General features: G+C 34.3%; 3 protein-coding genes across 5 annotated transcripts in view; 2 read left to right on the top strand and 1 right to left on the bottom strand.

The window, feature by feature from the left end:
• LOC126736789 (uncharacterized) lies at positions 1–5,981 on the top strand. The gene is made up of 4 exons (XM_050441327.1): positions 1–184; positions 239–611; positions 5,417–5,674; positions 5,727–5,981. Exons 1-4 carry the CDS (start codon positions 79–81, stop codon positions 5,875–5,877), a joined length of 888 nt encoding a protein of 295 aa, XP_050297284.1. The 5' UTR covers positions 1–78; the 3' UTR covers positions 5,878–5,981.
• The window catches only part of LOC126736784 (SH3 domain-containing kinase-binding protein 1-like), a 24,944-nt gene continuing 15,340 nt past the window's right edge, over positions 5,885–15,488 (top strand). For 2 of the 3 annotated variants that reach the window (XM_050441315.1, XM_050441317.1), the window contains exons 1-7: positions 5,885–5,927; positions 10,846–10,941; positions 11,064–11,432; positions 12,308–12,513; positions 12,567–12,690; positions 12,743–12,979; positions 13,526–13,771. In XM_050441315.1, coding sequence (XP_050297272.1) covers positions 5,903–5,927; positions 10,846–10,941; positions 11,064–11,432; positions 12,308–12,513; positions 12,567–12,690; positions 12,743–12,979; positions 13,526–13,771 — 1,303 coding nt within the window. In that variant the 5' untranslated portion in view covers positions 5,885–5,902. Of the gene's footprint in view, positions 5,928–10,566; positions 10,745–10,845; positions 10,942–11,063; positions 11,433–12,307; positions 12,514–12,566; positions 12,691–12,742; positions 12,980–13,525; positions 13,772–15,488 lie in introns of those variants that run through there. The other variant, XM_050441316.1, reaches the window with a different exon arrangement.
• Positions 5,946–10,267, bottom strand: LOC126736786 (atypical protein kinase C). The gene is made up of 3 exons (XM_050441318.1): positions 8,651–10,267; positions 6,495–6,598; positions 5,946–6,435 (listed from the first exon to the last, which is right to left on the bottom strand). The coding sequence occupies exons 1-3, from the start codon at positions 10,075–10,077 to the stop codon at positions 6,197–6,199; spliced, it is 1,770 nt and encodes a 589-aa protein (XP_050297275.1). The 5' UTR covers positions 10,078–10,267; the 3' UTR covers positions 5,946–6,196.

A 15,488-nucleotide genomic window follows, 5' to 3' on the forward strand; every position in this document is an offset into this window, starting at 1 on the left:
TGTCATGCCCGTATTTTTAGGTTATGTCTGTTTGTTTGCTTATAAGTTTTTAAATGTAAAATTTTTAATGAAAATAAAATGATCAAGTCTTCCCAAAAAGGTTTCTACGATCTAAACGTAAGCGCCAGTTGCTTTACGTCGGATAAATTGACCAACGAGACGTTAAAAGTTTTACACGAATGGGGTAAGTCCCCAAACCTCTTCTAGGCCTATAGCTACATTTTTCTCATAAATGCAGGCTATAGGACCGTAGCAGTTACCACAAAAATTGATACGGATGCCCAATCGGGAACGGAATCGAAAAAAAAGAAGAAAAAAGGCGAAGCTCGAGAGCCAACAGAACTTATACCAACCCCATTTAACTTGGAGCAGTTGAGGGAAGCGGCACAGAAGTTAAGCTACGAATTCACATTTTTTACTAGGCTTACGTTAGTGTTTTCAAGTCAGGACAATTTACATAAATACACAAAAAGCCTCAACTATAAAAAGTATAATATAATTGCCGCCCTGCCCACCACTGTGCCCGCCCTCAGTTATTGTTGTAGTACTTTGGATGCTGATATAATAAGTTATGATCCGGAAAACCGGTTTAATTTAAGGCTGAATAGGAAGTAAGTTGTGCAAGGGGGTAAATGTATTTATTTATTTATCAAATTAACAGACATGCTATTTACCAATGAATATATTTTACCGAAATTACATTCTAACTTTCTAAATATAATAAAGATACACAATCTATGTTAGAACCAAATTTCAAAATTCAAAGCCTTCTTTTAAGTATGGTTTTAATTGAGAAGTAGTAATGTTAAATAAATCAACATCAACACTGTTTGCACTTTGCACGATTCTATTGATAGACCCACCCTCCCCGTATTGGGTTCTATGGAATGGGATCTCAAAGGTTTTTAACACCCTTACGTCACATGGAGGTACATAGATCTTACATGTTTGAAGGAGTTTGGGACAGTCAATATTATCATGCAGCATCTTTATAAATCTGTAAATGTGCAGACCACAGTTTACAGAATTTACTTCTAAGAGGGACTTTACCATTGAAACATATCATGTTTTTATACAGTTGATGTTGTTAAAGTCTTTGGTATTTCTTTTAAGAATTCTCAACATTCTATTTGCTCCATTGCAACAAAGGAGAATGTACTCTCTGTTTAAATCAGTCCTTTAAATAGGATTACCTTCAAAGTGATATGCATTGGGTAGTGCAGTATTTGATATATTAAAATGTATAAAATAACATTTATTGGTATTGAGATGTATTTTGTTAGTTTCAGACTGCAAATAAAATCTAAGTCACTTTAAAAATTTGAGTTACATTTATCATTCTTAATTGGTTTAAAAAAATTCAAGTTATCTGCATACATCATGTACCTATTCACTATGCTGAAAACAGGTTGATAAGCCATTAATAAACAAGTTGAAAAATAATGGTGCAAAGTGTGCACTCTGCATGACTTATTTACTCTGACAATCTGTGTTCCACTACATAAATAAAATTTTACCCATTCCAACATTATCCCATGCACACCTGGTAGTTTTACTAGCAAAAGTTGGTGTAGTAGGAGAAGTCGGTGTAAACTACTGAGTTCACAGTACATCCCTTCTCAAGACTCCGACAAGATAGTCATGGTATACCAACAAGTTATTTGAAAGAAAGAAAATGTGCTATATTATGTAAGAATAATCTTGTGTACAAGCATCCTACAAGCTAAAAAAACAAAACAAAAATACAATTTCAAAAATTGACAAAACAATGAACAAAATTAAACAACAAAAGACAAAACTTTTTAAACATACTTGAATTAAAGATAACTAAATAAAACAATTAATTACTAAGTAAAGGTAAACTAGTTGACAAAACTAGAGAAGAAAAGAGAAAAAAAAAACTTTCCAACATGGCCAAGGTTAAAACCTATCATTAAAAAAGTCATCCAGGTTATAATATGCCTTAGCCAATAAAAGCGACTTTAATTCTCTTTTAAATTTCTTAACATCCGATATATGTCTAACACATAGAGGAACATGATTGTAAATTTTTTTACTTATGTAAATTAATGAGTTTTTGGTAAGGGAAGACGTCGAAATAGGTAGAGGAACATCATTTACACGACGAGTCAAATGGCCAGTGTCAGAGAGTAGTTTGGGAATTTTGTGAATAAGAGCAGCTGTTTCTAAGATAAAGAGTGAAAAAAGAGTTAGGATTTTTTCAGAAATGAATAGGGGTTTGCAAGAATCTCTTAACTTAAGCAGAACACAGGTATCTAACTGCTTTTTTTTGAATAACAAAGACAATGTTAAGTAGGGATGCCGCGAGACACGAGATGTCTCGTCTCGTCTCGTCTCGAAGCCATTTTATCTCGTCTCGAAAGTATTTTGTCTCGAATTTCGAGACGAGACGAGACGAGATAAAAATGTTCGAGACAAGGCGAGACGAGACGAGACGAGACATCTCGATATATGTAAAATGCTTCCAGCAATAATTGGTAAAATTGTCATTAAAATCACGGAATAGGTTTTGATTATTTTTTTTATTTCCCCATTATTATACTAATGGGCTTACGATTTGTGTAACAGGTGGTGTGTAGATTGGAAAAAATATCCTTAGAATTTAGGGGTATGTTTATTAAAATCTTTATTTAAAGTTTTTATTTTAGCTGCGCATTTTTTTTTCAACTTAAGGTTTTTATACAAGGTGTGTCATAAAACGGTGGGCTTTCTTATTTTAAACAAACACCATATATTATTATATTTTTTGAATTTACCAAAAATTTAAGAATATTACCTGCATTCATATGTTTATGGCTGCATATAATGACCAAATATTAAATATTGTTACTAATAGTTTTTTTTAATACTTAGTTCTGTGACAACCATAACATAACTTTTTATGAACGAATAACAAATCAATATTAAATTTATTAAAAATAATATTATTTAATAATTGAATACCTACCTTTCTAACATTTTATTGATATTTTTCTGCTGTTAATAGGTAGAGTCCATAAAATGAGAGAATATGCCGGTGACGTCAGACTTCGCGCATCTAAGCTGGCTATCGTTAAGCGTAGAAGCGTAGAATTCTAGCAGATGTGAAAGAGAGAGATGCATGTATTCACGGTCAAGTAAACCTAATCAGGGAAATATGGGGCCTCTCCTTTATTGATTTTTTGGTTTAAATTTAAGTTTGTGCGCATTTTACGTCACCGGCATATTCTCTCATTTTATGGACTCTATGTTGACAACTGTAGCTTAAATGCATATAAAATATTATTTTCAATATTCCGCTATTGCCGCTTTTATAAAAACACTATGACTGCTTTATATTATTGCTTACTATAGATTGTTGGAAAATGCGTTTTGCATGACTTTAATGGGGTACTCATATAAATATTTTATTAAATCTTAAAAAAATCTTTCCCAACATGCCTACCTGCCCAATTAATTTAAAAATCGAATATGTTTTTTTTTTTAACTTTCATACTTAGGTACCTATAATATGTTTATTGTTTATTGAAGTCTATTAAATTTTTAAGTTTTATCCTGGGCTTTTACATAGGTATCTGAACTTTTCGAGACAAAACGAGACGAGACGAGACGAGATAAGGTCTTGTCTCGACGAGACATAAGCTTGTCTCGTCTCGTCTCGAAAAATATTTGTCTCGAACTTTCGAGACGAGACGAGACAATTCTTAATCTCGTCTCGTCTCGTCTCGTGGCAACCCTAATGTTAAGTAGCCCCTTATTGGTTAAACCCAAAAAAGGCAAGCCATACCGAATATGAGATTCAATAAATGAAAAGTACACTGAACGTGCAACCACCCCTCCCAGCTCTTGTTTTGCCATTCTTACTGCAAAACATCCAGAAGATAATTTCCCAGCTAAATGTAAAATATGATCTTCAAACCGAAGGCAACCATCAATGGTAATTCCTAGGAACTTGCAGCACTCTTTATTCTGCAAGAGGGAATTTTCGTCAAACATCAGACCCTGAACATCGCACTTAAACCCCATAATAGACGTCTTTCTTACATTAAATACGAGCCTGTTGGAAGCACACCACCCTGATAAAATCTGAAGGTCTTCAAGGATACAAGTCTTAATATAATCAGAATTTTTATGGCTCCATAGTATGGTGGTATCATCAGCAAACTGAACCACCTTGCCCTGCAGTTTCAATGAACTGAAGTCATCCACATACAGTAAAAATAACAGTGGTCCCAACACTGAACCCTGGGGAACGCCGCATTTTAGGGATCTAGAAGCAGACAAACGCCCAGACACTGTAACCTTCTGAGTACGGTTTGATAGATAGGACTCAAGCCATCGCAATGCTACCCCCCTAAAACCATATTTATCGAGTTTAGTATTCCATGATCCACACAGTCAAATGCTTTGGATAGATCATAAAACACTGCCGCCGATGACTCTCCAGAATTCAAGGACACATAGACGCTCTCCAAAAAGCTAAAAACAGCATCATAAGTCCCTTTACCGGCTTGAAATCCAAACTGATTTGCAGACAAAATGCCATTATGATGTAAAAAGGACAAAATTCTGCTTTTTGCAAGTTTTTCAACTATCTTAGAGAGGGTAGACAAAATAGAAATGGGACGGAAATTACAAGGCCGATCCAAATCTCCACCCTTATAAAGAGGGATAACCACTGCCTCTTTTAAACATGAAGGAAAAATGCCAATATGTAAAGAATTGTTTATGGCAGAAACTAAAGCATTTAAGACTGAATCAGGCAAAAAGAGTAACAGTCTCGAAGATATCCCATCAGCTCCAGATGATTTATGGTCTTTTAGGCGTTTGATTTCATTTTTTACTTCGGTAAGATCGACAGGATAAAAGAAAAATGAATGCTCAACCGACACTTGTTGAAGATAGTGCAGGGGATCAATGTTACTACGAATGCCCTTGAGCAAGATATTAGGTATATCACAATAATAGTCGTTTAAAATGTCAGGTCTTAACTCCGGTTCAGATGTTTTTCTATGGCAATGTCTAAAATCAATAATAATCGACCAACACTCTCTTTGCCTATTTGATGACATATTTAAGCGATCCCTATAATAATTAGATTTTGCTGCTTTAATTGTCTTTCTGTACAGACTACGGTATTTCTGATGATATAAAAGGATATTTTCACAATTTAATCAAAAAACGGAGGTTTTTAGCTGAAATTCTAAGGCCTCTTGTAACCCATGGTTTTCGTTTCTTAGTTTTAAGCCTCATTTTAGGAAAGCACTGATTGATCTTATCACACAGAACTTGAAAAAATAAAGTACATTGAGACAGAACGATTTCGCAAGACCCATGGTAATCATCTATAACATTCTTAAAAATATTTTAGACTCAAATAATATTAAACACATTAATTAAATATTAACATTTTCAGACAGTACTCGCAGTTAGTAGAGCGAGGGTACCATTTCGAGCTCACATATAGTCCTGCCATAATAGACTATACTAAACGTAAAAATTTAATACATTTGTCACACCTGTACCATACTACTGGCAAATCAAAAAATATATTTTTCTCAAGTGGAGCTGAAGAACCGATTCATTTAAGAAATGCTTACGACATTATAAGTTTAGGTTTCCTCTTTGGCTTGAATGAAATGCAATCTAAGAATGCTGTGTCACATTGCCCTAGGTGCCTTATTATGTCCAATCTATAAACATTTATATTAAAGTTGATTTTTCAGGAATGTAATAGTAAACGCCAATGGGCGATCACATGGTAAAACTGCGATTATGGTGGAAAATATGGCCATGGAAATGGATATGTCAATACAGATTCTTTCAGATGAGGAAATGGATACTGATGAACCCGTGCAAAAGAAGCATAAGCAGTAACAATTTGCTAGGTCAAGTGTTATTAATGTTTATACAGTTTATGTTTTTATGTAAGTGAAACTACGAGATACAAAACGTGTTTTTATTAAATACCTTTCAAGCCATATATAAAAATCAGTCTACAATTTGAAATCGTATATAATAGTTTAAATATCATTTTAATAAATTGAATGCAAACCAAAGGTTAACATAACAATAATTCAATAACTTATAATATTATAAACATGTTAGCAATTAATACAATAATATAATACTAACCTAGTACAAATTACAAGATTTGTAATCGTGGAATACTATAACATGGGAATGATTAAATAACTTAAACACAGTCCTCCAAAGACATGAGCAAAGGGTTCACATACTCGAATCCCTCAAACTCTGATTGGTCAATTTTCTCAATCACCCTGGGGTCATCAGGGGTTAAATGAACCGGCTCGTCAGTAAACTCCGGTGGGAAGTTCGCCAAATCCCTGTCGGAGTCCAGGCGCGGTTTGTAAGGCGGAGGCACCTGTTTTTGTTCTAACAGGTCCCAGTCTATACTTTTGAAGAATTGATGACCTAAAGTCGGATAAATAAAGTTTAAAACTCTGCCTGCAAAAGAATTCGTCATGACTTACCGGTGATATCCAAAAATGAATCTGTGCTATGACATCCCAGTCTATCAGCTGGATTTTTGTTAAGGAAGCCTTTGAGAACATTAGCGGCTTTGACACTCAAGGATCTGGTTAAAAAAAAAATAGTTTTTAAATTAATTATTAATTCGTAGGGTTTTTAAACATCTTTTTTATTCAAAGTTTTATTGTCCAACAGGAAACAAATCCTAATAAAGCAATTATTGAGATATTTACAGATAATATCAATAAAATCAATAATAATTCTGTACAACTCACTGGTCAGACCGATCTTGGAGTATGCCTCAGTTATCTGGGCACCTAAAGCAATGGTGCATATTAATATGATTGAAAGGGTCCAAAAAAGATTTTTAAGATACCTGTACTTAAGAACACATAATGCATATCCTTATATGATCTCCTATAATAGTATGCTAATTGAATTTAAAATGGTACGATTGAGTGTTAGGCGTAATATGAATGATGTCTTATTTATTTACTACTAGTTACTTAAAATATAAGAACTGTTCTTTAATTAATCATCTATCATTTGCTGTTCCTAAAATCAATTTGAGAATAAGAAATAACAATCTTTTCCAGTGTTCACCCTCAAGTTGTTCGCCATTTAATAGAATGATGCAAGAATGTAATAATTATATACAAAAATATGATATAGATCTCTTTAATATTAATATTCGCCAAATTAAGACTGATTTTGTATCCTTATCTGATTAATCATTTACTTGTTAATCTGTTCTTTTTGTTTTTGATTTTTAATTGTAAGTAGGTGTATTTTATTAAATGTTATTAGTTTTAGTGTAGGTTTAGTTTCATCATTATTATTGGTTTTCCTTTTTCTTTCTGCAAGCCAGTAATTAGTTCGTCAATTAGTTAAGTTCTATCTGATTGAACAAATTTGAAAATATTTAAGGTCATTCCAAACAGATCAACATCATACTGTAACTGAACATCATTGAACTAGTTACATGCCCTATATATGGGCTCTTTCTTCTCAAATTGAAGCCATAAATAATTTGATAAAATACATTGTGTCTTTTTGTATGGATGCAAGGAACAACAAAATTTAAAGCTCATAAGAGATCTGATTGTTGGATATTTTAAAGTAAAACTCTAAACTCTTACACAAAACAGATTGATGAAGAGACAGTGCATTAAACCTTGAAAGCAATAACAGCTGACTGAATCCCCTATCCAGATATATACCATCCACCCTAGAACTAATTTTTTTCTGTAGAATGCACTGCATAATTAGGAAATCATAATAAAGATTCATATACTAGCATGGTTTTACTATGGAGTTAAACAAAATTGTTTTGCTTGAGGTATTAGAAATTAGTTATGCTAATCCTATAATGAAACCAAAAGATTTTATGATGGTATCTATAAAAGCATTAAAGTTAAGTTTTTTATCAACAGACTCCCAGGTCATAAATAGTAACAATTTGGAAGTGTGGTATCATTTATTAATTAATCAAACTCCATCTCATCTTTGAGCACAGAAATTTACATCTTCTTACAGTATATTATCTGCACTTGTTATGAAAGTCCTTTTTTTAAAGTTTTTTGGAAAGAATTGTATGGTCCAACCTGTCAAAGGCCTTAGCAAAATCTGTATAGCTTACATCAAGTTGATATTTCCTATTTATACCTCATATGTTTCTCAGAAATGATTTAAAAAAAAAACAGAAAACTAGATATCATGTTAGAAATGGTTAGCTTTTACTAACTTAGCAAGTATTTCAACAGATTTCATTTAAAACATTTTCATTTTAAACAACATGCTTCATTTAAGAAAAATCAAGAGTTAGACCATCTATCTAAGATGGAAACTGCAACATCAAAACATATGTAAACATAAGTATTTTCATGAAATATGCTTCTATGATTTTATTGTGTGGTAATTTTCTAGTCTATTTTCTTCTAATTAATTATTTGAATATATGGTTCTAAGACATTAGTGTATAGATGAAAAATGATTTATATCTTTAAAAGCGAAGAATTTTTTTGGAAAGATTCTAATCCTTTTTTCTGTCAGGAAACTAAAATATTTGTATAAATAACTCTAAAACAAAAATTATTATTTAAGAAAATTAATTTAAATCCTGTTTAAAGTAACATCTCCAATAACCAGTCACACTTACCTAGGTATCCTAATAGTCTTCTCCAAAATAACCTGGAACAAATAATCCTCAGTATTCTGATCAGGATTCTCAGATGCCCCGGCAATATCAAACGGTGACCTGCCCGCCAACATTTCATACAACAACACCCCCAAAGCCCACCAATCCACCGAAAAACCATAATCCTCACCCCTCAATATCTCTGGTGCAATATAATTGGGTGTACCACAAAAAGTGGATGTACTATCGCCAGGTCTAATGCCCTCCTTGCACATGCCATAATCTGTGAGTTTTATGTGCCCTTCATGGTCCAAGAGTACATTATCTAGCTTCAAGTCCCTATAAATGATCCCTTTGCAATGCAAAAAGTGTAGGGCTAAAGATATCTCTGCTGCATAAAATCTGGCATGTTCTTCGGGTAGTTTTCTTTGTCTTTGCATGTGGAACATCAAATCACCTCCTCGGACGAACTCTATAACAAAGAATAACCTTGATGGTGTTTGGAAGCATGAGTGTAACCCCACAAGGAATGGATGGTTTGAGGCAGTTTCAAAAACATGCTTTTCTGTTTGCACCCAATCAATATCCTCATCATCTGTTACAAGGGCTTTTTTAATCACTTTCATAGCATAGATTCTTTTGGTTTTTTTCAATTCTACCATAAGAACTTTGGCATAGGAGCCCCTGCCAATAACTCGAATCAGCTCAAAATCATTCAGAGAATACTGTCTCTGTGATCCAGGCTCTAATTCTTCCAAAGGCCTGTTAGGATCTTCCACTGGTACAGACTCTCCTGTCACATCTGGAGGTATTTCATTATATTGCCTCTCCTTTGGTGGTTCTTCTTCAATACTTACTGTCTCCCCATTTCTAGTGCTATCCTCCCTCATAAGAGTATCTCTATTATGGTCTATAGTGCAAGAAACATTCACTGCCTTATGGCACTTTTTATGCACCAAAAGTTTGCACTGGACACATTTAAAGCCTTGCCTACCTAACCCCCATATTCGGTCATTACAATAGGCACAAAACGCTCGTCTATTAAACCGTTTTGCTTGGAATATATGTCCATTTACCCTATACAATTTCCTCCATCTCCTGGCACCTCTACGATAAATACTCTTATCCTCGCCCTGGCAAGGCATTCCAGGCTGAGCAGGTACATTGGGGAAGACATGAATAATCAGTTCGGACTCCTTGTTAATCTCGTATAACCGTATGGCCTCGTCCAGTTCCATTTGAGTGGATAAGGTGCACGGGTCACCCTCTTCATCAATCCATTTCATGGTAAACACTTGATCGAGGTTGAAGCGGCATATTTGGCGCATTTCCTCACACAATTCATCGTAATTTATAGTACGGCTGATGTAGATTATTAGGATTTCGCCACTGTAACAGATTTTCGCCCTAATTTCATTGTTGTCGTCATCTACCAAAGGTGTGGGCATTTTGATTGGAATTTTGTTGGTTTTCAGACCGAAATTAATATTTCTTGTTTGATATGTTGTTGGAGACTGCGAAACTGTTTAATTCAAGTACAAACAACGAAAGAAATGTTTTTTTTTCAAAAAATAATGTAAATAAAAGAGAAAATTGGAATGTCAAATCGGTGAGTAACCTTTGCAGAAGTGACATTAATGTCAACGTTATTGGCGGAATGTTAGCAACGTTGACAAGTTGAGGGATTTGTTCCGACATAGGGAATTCTTTTATAAAGGAATTTCTCAAATGAGAGACTTTTTAGTGATAAAGAATGAGTTTTCGAAAGAAAATGAATTAGCTCAAATAGTATATTTTTATTTGCAATATATTTTATGAATGAAATCGGCTAATTTTAAAAAAGAACTAAAAACCTGTTTTTGCTACTAAGAAACCCTTTGGCAACGCTGCTAAAATTTTTTCTGACGTCTGTCAACTTTACATCTGTCAAGAACTGTCAAAATGTTTCTCTCAAAACATCAAACGTAGTCAAGTGGTACTTTTTGTAAATAACAATTTTCTATTATTTTACTTCTGATATCATATATGGGCTCGGTGGCCCCTTTATTTATTTAACCACAGCCCATACCATGCTGTTTTAACTTTTCAGGTTCTATTATGCAAACAGTACAATGGGTGAGTCTCTAATCTACATACAAATTAGGCATAGAATATGATGCAAAATGGGCGGAATTTAACTGTACATTTTCCATTTTTTTAACATTATTATTTTGTAGTCGAGGTGCTGATAGAGTTCGATTACGTCGCCCAAGAACCCGACGAGTTGACGGTCAAAAAGGGGGACATCATTAAGGATTGCACCCCTAAGTGCGGTAAGTGTTCTGTTGTATCCCAGTTAGTCATCATTGCAAAATTTGTTTATCAGCCTATCAAATCTCTTGACAAAACAAGGTTATACCAACAGGATTATGTAGAGATAACAGCGATATTTTAGATGGATGGTATCAAGGCACACTCAATGGCAAAAAAGGGGTTTTCCCAGACAATTTTGGCAAAGTCTTGCCTAAAGACGATGTGGTGCTTAGGAACAAGAAAGATTCCACAAGGATAAGACAGTGTAGGGTGGTCTTTAGTTATGACCAAGACCATGAGGATGAGCTGAACTTGAAAGTTGGAGAAGTCATAGATATCATTGGGGAGGAGGAAGAGGGATGGTGGCGAGGACTCCTTAATGGCAAAGAAGGAGTATTTCCCTCCAATTTTGTAGAGGAGATTCTGCCTCCACCTGGTAGACCAAAGGCCACTGTTAGGGAGGATTTGCTAAGGCTTAATGAGCCTGTTCCTGCATTACCTGCTAAACCTGGTAAGTAGATACACATTTTATTGGCAGTTCTTCAATATGTATAAAATTTTCAAACAAAACAGACTTTACGGTTTACTTTGTCTATGTCCAATTTAGGATTTTATTATTTTACTAGTTTTTATCTAAGCAATTTTATTATTATTTGGAAAAACCTTTATTATTAATTAAAAAATGTCTTCAGATGTCTGGAAATTGGGGTAAATGTTTGATTTATTCCAGGCAGTTGAAAAAAACATTTAAATTATCTTCAACTGCCTGGAATAAATTACAAAATACCATTGGTTGAAACAAAAAATAGGGAACTAAGGTATTGTAATTTCTAAATTTTTCCAGGCTGTTTAAGTTAAATGAAAAAATGTCCTCAAATGCCTGGAAATTGGGTGAAATCTTTAATTTCTTTCAGGCAATTAAAATAGACATTTAAATAGTTCTCAACTGCCTGGAATAAATTATAAAATACCATTGCTTGAAAAAATAGGAACCTAGGGTATCATAGCTTTTAAATTCTTCCTGGCCATTAAAAGTAAGTTAAAAAATGTCGTTAAAAACCTGGAAATGGGTGAAATTTTTAGTTTCTTCTAGGCAGCAGAAAAATAGACTTGAAAAATGAAATTGGAACTTAAAGTACTACAATCTTCTTACTTTTAAACCCCATCTTATGAAGCTTTTTGAAAACTGAATCTATACTTACAATATAACAGTTTTAGGTCAAATATATTTAACATAATCAAAGGTAGCACCGAGTGTATCATCAATTTTTTGTAAAGCTGCACTGCAATTGAAGGATATTTAATAGTATATAGAGTTATCTGTTTTTTGATTACTTTTTCAATTTGTTTTGAGCAACTATGACTACAACCTAATAACCCTTGCAGTAAAACAACAATGCGAAGTAATCTTTTCCTACAAAGCTCAGAATGAAGATGAATTAACCCTTAAAGAAGGTGACATTGTTACAGTTTTAAGTAAAGACTGTGCAGATGCTGGTTGGTGGAAGGGAGAGCTCAATGGGAAAGTGGGAGTTTTCCCAGACAATTTTGTCGCCATGCTGTCTAGTGATGATAAAAAAAACTCCCTTAAGGTTGGTCTCTAGTTGTGAAGCCAATGCTCCATTTCTCTATTTTTTATTTATAGATTGGCTCTAAGCCTCATAAAGACACAAGTGCCATGACAAAACCCAGCTCTACAGCACAAAGAAAATCTATTAACGAACCTAAAAGTAAATTGCCAGATTCTAAAGTTACACCCCCGCTGCCAGGTAAGCCCTTTAACAAAAATTTTTATAATATATTTAAAAACTCTCATTTTAGGTAAAAAACCTTCCATTTCCTTAATGAAATCCCCCTCCAACCCTTCCGGCGGTCTGTTTTCCAAATTAAAAGATAAAATAGTGGATGCTGTGGATGGAGCCACTGGCAGTAAGCCAAACAGTAAAGAGAATAATAATAGTGATAGCAGTAGTAACTTGAATGATCTAAACGCTTTTGATGAGGTCTCCAGACGCCCTCTTTTGAGCGATGTAAGGGCTAATAGAGCCAGAGCACCAGGTAAATTATTACTCAAAAAATTAAATAAAACATGGACTGCAAAAGAATATGTGCTTATTGTTTAGTGACATTTATTTATTACATATAAATAAATAATTTCTTCATCATTAAATAAAAATTTCATTAATGTAGCACATATAAATAATAGTCTAAGCAAATATATTTGCATTCCTAGGTTGAATTTTGATGAGATTAGATAATCTTGTATGCTCCTTGAAGAGCCTAATACATTATCTCACTTTTCAATTCATAAAAATTTAACATATTTATAAATTGGGTGATTCACACTTGTGATCATTAAAAATGTCAAAACGACGGGAGAGAGAAAACATCAGCAACGATTACGTCATTGTCAATAAAAAAAAATTAACACATATGGGTGAATAGGTGAATTGTTTTATTTGTTTTTTTACCGTGGAGGCGTACCGTATAATTATCGATGCGGTTGTATGAAGAAAGTGTGTCTTTACCATCGACATGTTTTTCAGTAGGAAAGATCGACGCGTATTTCGGGTGAACACGTTAAAAACGATGATTTTTATTTAGGTCGCAGGCCTCCGAAATCCGGCCCCACGAAAGACGACGACGATCTGCCTCAGATGGCAAACGGGAACGTCGATTACCCCAAATCTGAGTACAGTGTGAAGAGTGAGGATAGCTTTAGAAGTGAGGGAAGCGCGAGTAGCGAGAACTTGGATACTTCGTCGGATTTGGATGGGGAATTGAAACCGAAGTTGAGGGAATGGGAAAAGTCCAAGGTCCCCTGGCTTGAGGAGATGAAGTTGAATCAGGGTAAGATTTTTGTCCTTAGTATGGATCAATGATTTGGTCTCCTTTTTACACGAATAATTGTAGGGGAGACCGAGGATACATGGGACAAATTTGATTAAATGATCTGTCACTTTTTTTCGAAGAAATCTCTATCCATAAGGTTTTATTAATGTAATAAACAAACTTTTGTCATAATATATTACTACATAGCATTATCCAAATAAATTTAAAAATATTTTTAAACCAGGATCAAAAATGTTTGGTCATTTTGGACATTCACTTACTAATAAAGACAAAAAGTCTTAGAGTAAATATTTATTTATTAAGCAACAAATTTTCAACTTTTATTTAAGTTAAACTAAATTCTGTCAAATCTGCGTTGAAATAAATCGAATCTTCGAAACGAGGACGCCTGTCTTCAATACCTTTTGGAAGCACAGCTATTACTTCTCCGAATGTTACAAAAGAAGATTTTTCTTCTGTAATTTTGAAGCGATTTGATGGAATCATTCTTTTAAAAAATCGAACCTGAAATCCGTCGAAAAGTTTTCGTTCTACCCGAGCAACATAATTTCTTCCAGAAAATGCTGTTTTTCCCGTAACTTTGACAACAATGAAACCGCCTTTTTCTACATCGTGGGTATCCTGAACTGTCTCTTCTTCTTCCTCCCACTCTGAGGAGGAATCTTTTGTTAGTTCTTCATTTATCTCTTAATCACTAGAGTCACTTTCTACTAGAACTTTTCTCTTAATCTCCTTACCCTTTTTTGGAGGAGGCATCTTTCTTGCCAATAATTCTTCTTTTTCTGGAGTGTCAGTAACTATCATACATTTTCCTCGTTTTCTTCCTTTTCTCATAGGTTTTCGGGGTTCCGCCTTTGGATAAGGACTTATTTTGTCTGGTGTAATAAAGTTAGATATATTTAAAGGACTTTTCGCAGTCCCAGTAACGCTAGTGCTAGGAATTGAGGTTTCATCGGCAGCGCGATTTCCGTCAGTGGCTGGAATTAGGTTTTCATCTAGGTTTTCTGTTTCGGCGAAAATACAGCTTCCACCAGATTGATTGGTAATGACATCTGGAGCAGGTCGATCTGTAACTGACGAACACAAAAACTCGTGTTCTTGAAATATGTCCCGATCAAAAGGAAAAATTCCACTTTTACGAAAGCCAGACTTTATATTTTCTGGTGTAGCAGCACGATCCCAGGCCTTTGAGCATAGCTGCGCAAGTGAGTAAATAGAAAGAGTTTCATTTGGATGAGTCATCATCCAAGAATTGGCAGCTTCGGAAAAATATCTCTTGAAAGGTCCAAAAACAGATTGGTCAAGAGGTTGTAATTTATTTGATGTATGCGGAGGTAAGGTCAAAACTTCAATACCATTTTCTTTGCAAAATGTTATGCCATCATCACTTAAATGGGATTCATGGTTATCCAATATCAGTAACACGGGGTTATTTTTACTACATCTGATATTTCGTTGGAAAAACTGAAGAACTTTAATAAAATTATCTGTTGTCATCCAGCCAGATTTATTCACAAGACCCATAGATCCTTGCATAGCTCCAGACATCATGCGGTGCTCGTCAAAACGTATTCTGGGAAAAAATCCATACTGGTGGTAATGCATTTCCATTTGCACAAATTATTCCAACTTGGGTTACTAGCTCACCGCGTTCTCTAGATGTTACTTGCCCTATTTGCTTTTCTCCCTTTTTTCCTACAATTTTTTCAACAGG

This window comes from Anthonomus grandis, chromosome 5, assembly GCF_022605725.1.
Source record: "Anthonomus grandis grandis chromosome 5, icAntGran1.3, whole genome shotgun sequence".
NCBI classification, from domain to species: domain Eukaryota; kingdom Metazoa; phylum Arthropoda; class Insecta; order Coleoptera; family Curculionidae; genus Anthonomus; species Anthonomus grandis.